This window comes from Etheostoma spectabile, chromosome 23 (genome assembly GCF_008692095.1).
Source record: "Etheostoma spectabile isolate EspeVRDwgs_2016 chromosome 23, UIUC_Espe_1.0, whole genome shotgun sequence".
Classification (NCBI taxonomy): domain Eukaryota; kingdom Metazoa; phylum Chordata; class Actinopteri; order Perciformes; family Percidae; genus Etheostoma; species Etheostoma spectabile.
Window position 1 is genome coordinate 17351061 of NC_045755.1, and position 1648 is coordinate 17352708.

A 1648-nucleotide genomic window follows, 5' to 3' on the forward strand; every position below is an offset into this window, starting at 1 on the left:
TGGGTGTAAGAACAGAAAAGAGAAAGGAGGTTGTGGGTGTAAGAACAGAAAACTTGAGTCACTTTGTGGGCTGAGGAAGAGAGGTGTGATCTGTTTCTACAACACAAGGGGGCAGTGGTGGTTCCATTGTCATTTGAATTCTTTGCAAACAGCAGAGTAGGCTTTCTCATTCAGGCTTTTATTTTGAAGGTGCATGGGACACCAGTGTTTTTCAGAGTGACTTTTATTTGCTATATTGATTGACATATAGATGTTTTCATAGATCAAAGAACCTGATTAGAACAAATCAATCACCACTGAGTGTTAAACGGTTTAATGGAAGACAAGAAGAGTGTGTCTTGTAAAAACAATACACTGTCACTTAAATAGTTTTTGATTTTACTTCTTATATTAATCATATTAAATTGCAATCAAATTGTTTATTAAAGAGCATTTGATGGGGAAAAATATTAGGTTTTTTTTTATCTGCCAGGTAAAATTAGAGACAAATGAAATCCAATATGGATAACAATTTTATAATTATATTATAATGTATTTTTACTTTTTTATTTCCACTTGTTTCTTTTATTTTATTCCATACATTACATTTAATGTAAAAGGATTAAGGTCATTTGAGATGAAAACAAATTGAAAAAAGTGTATCCGTCAAACTTCACCAACAGTTTCTCTTTTTATCTACTCTCCCAGGCCCATGATCGTCCAAATCCTCGTCCCTTATTGTGTCCACGGTTCTTGTCTCACATGAAAGCTCGTCCTGAGGACCTCAGACCTCCTTGTTTCCTGAGCTCCAAGTCCAGGCCACAGCCTCCATCTCAGGGGAAGACACCGAAAACGCACACGCCCACTGCCCCAAAGACTCAGACGCTAGAGGGTGAGGCTTATCAACAAAACACCTGGGGCTTTCACACCATCACAGCCTCCTCAGGAGGAGGGCTCTGGCTACTTTGACTCCGCAGCTCTGCTCATTAACAATTTTTCTCGCCTTTTCATCCTCTCCTGGAGCAGTGGAGGTAGAGGCCACCAAGCTTGTCGTTAGCTCTTAATCTCTCTGTGGTTGTGTTTGGTTAAGTGCAAATCTCCTCTCTGGCAAGGAAGTGCCCACAGCGCCGCCCTCCTGGTGGTCCTCTGGTGGGACTGAAAGGCCCGGGGCCCGCAGACCTGCCGCTCCTTTCAGAGCCCCGGCCTCTGATGTGAAGGCATTTTTTCCCAGCACACACCTCAGTTCCACAGCAGGGCACTGCTTTCACCATGCTGGGGTGTGTGTGTATGGCAGAGGAGGGGGGCATTTCTCAGCATCGGGGTCTAATACTAATTATTCTACCATATGGTGGTCGGCTCCCTCACAATCGCCCTTAACCCTGCTGCCTGAAGAAACGTGCTGCGCCCTACGCCGTGGCTTTGCACTCTGACACGTCATTCATATGCACATCAGCACACACACACACACACACACGTGTAACAGATGGGAATGGCAGGGCATTGTAAGAGGAGGCAGTGCAGAAATGTGCTCTCCAATGTGCTCTCTTTATCCCCCTGTGCTGACTCCTCTCGGTGGCAAGCCCCCCCCAGGAAACAAGACCAGATTGCCTGACACCCTCCACCTCCCCATCTCTCTCTCACACACACACACACACACACACACACACAC

At 45.3% G+C, this 1648-nt stretch overlaps 1 protein-coding gene across 1 annotated transcript in view; it reads left to right on the plus strand.

Annotated features, from left to right (window-relative positions):
* LOC116673340 (histone-lysine N-methyltransferase 2D) overlaps positions 1–1648 on the plus strand; it is a 59868-nt gene that overhangs the window by 10938 nt on the left and 47282 nt on the right. The window contains exon 3 of the mRNA XM_032505623.1: positions 688–871. Within this exon, the coding sequence (XP_032361514.1) occupies positions 688–871 (184 nt within the window). The remainder of the gene's footprint in view (positions 1–687; positions 872–1648) is intronic.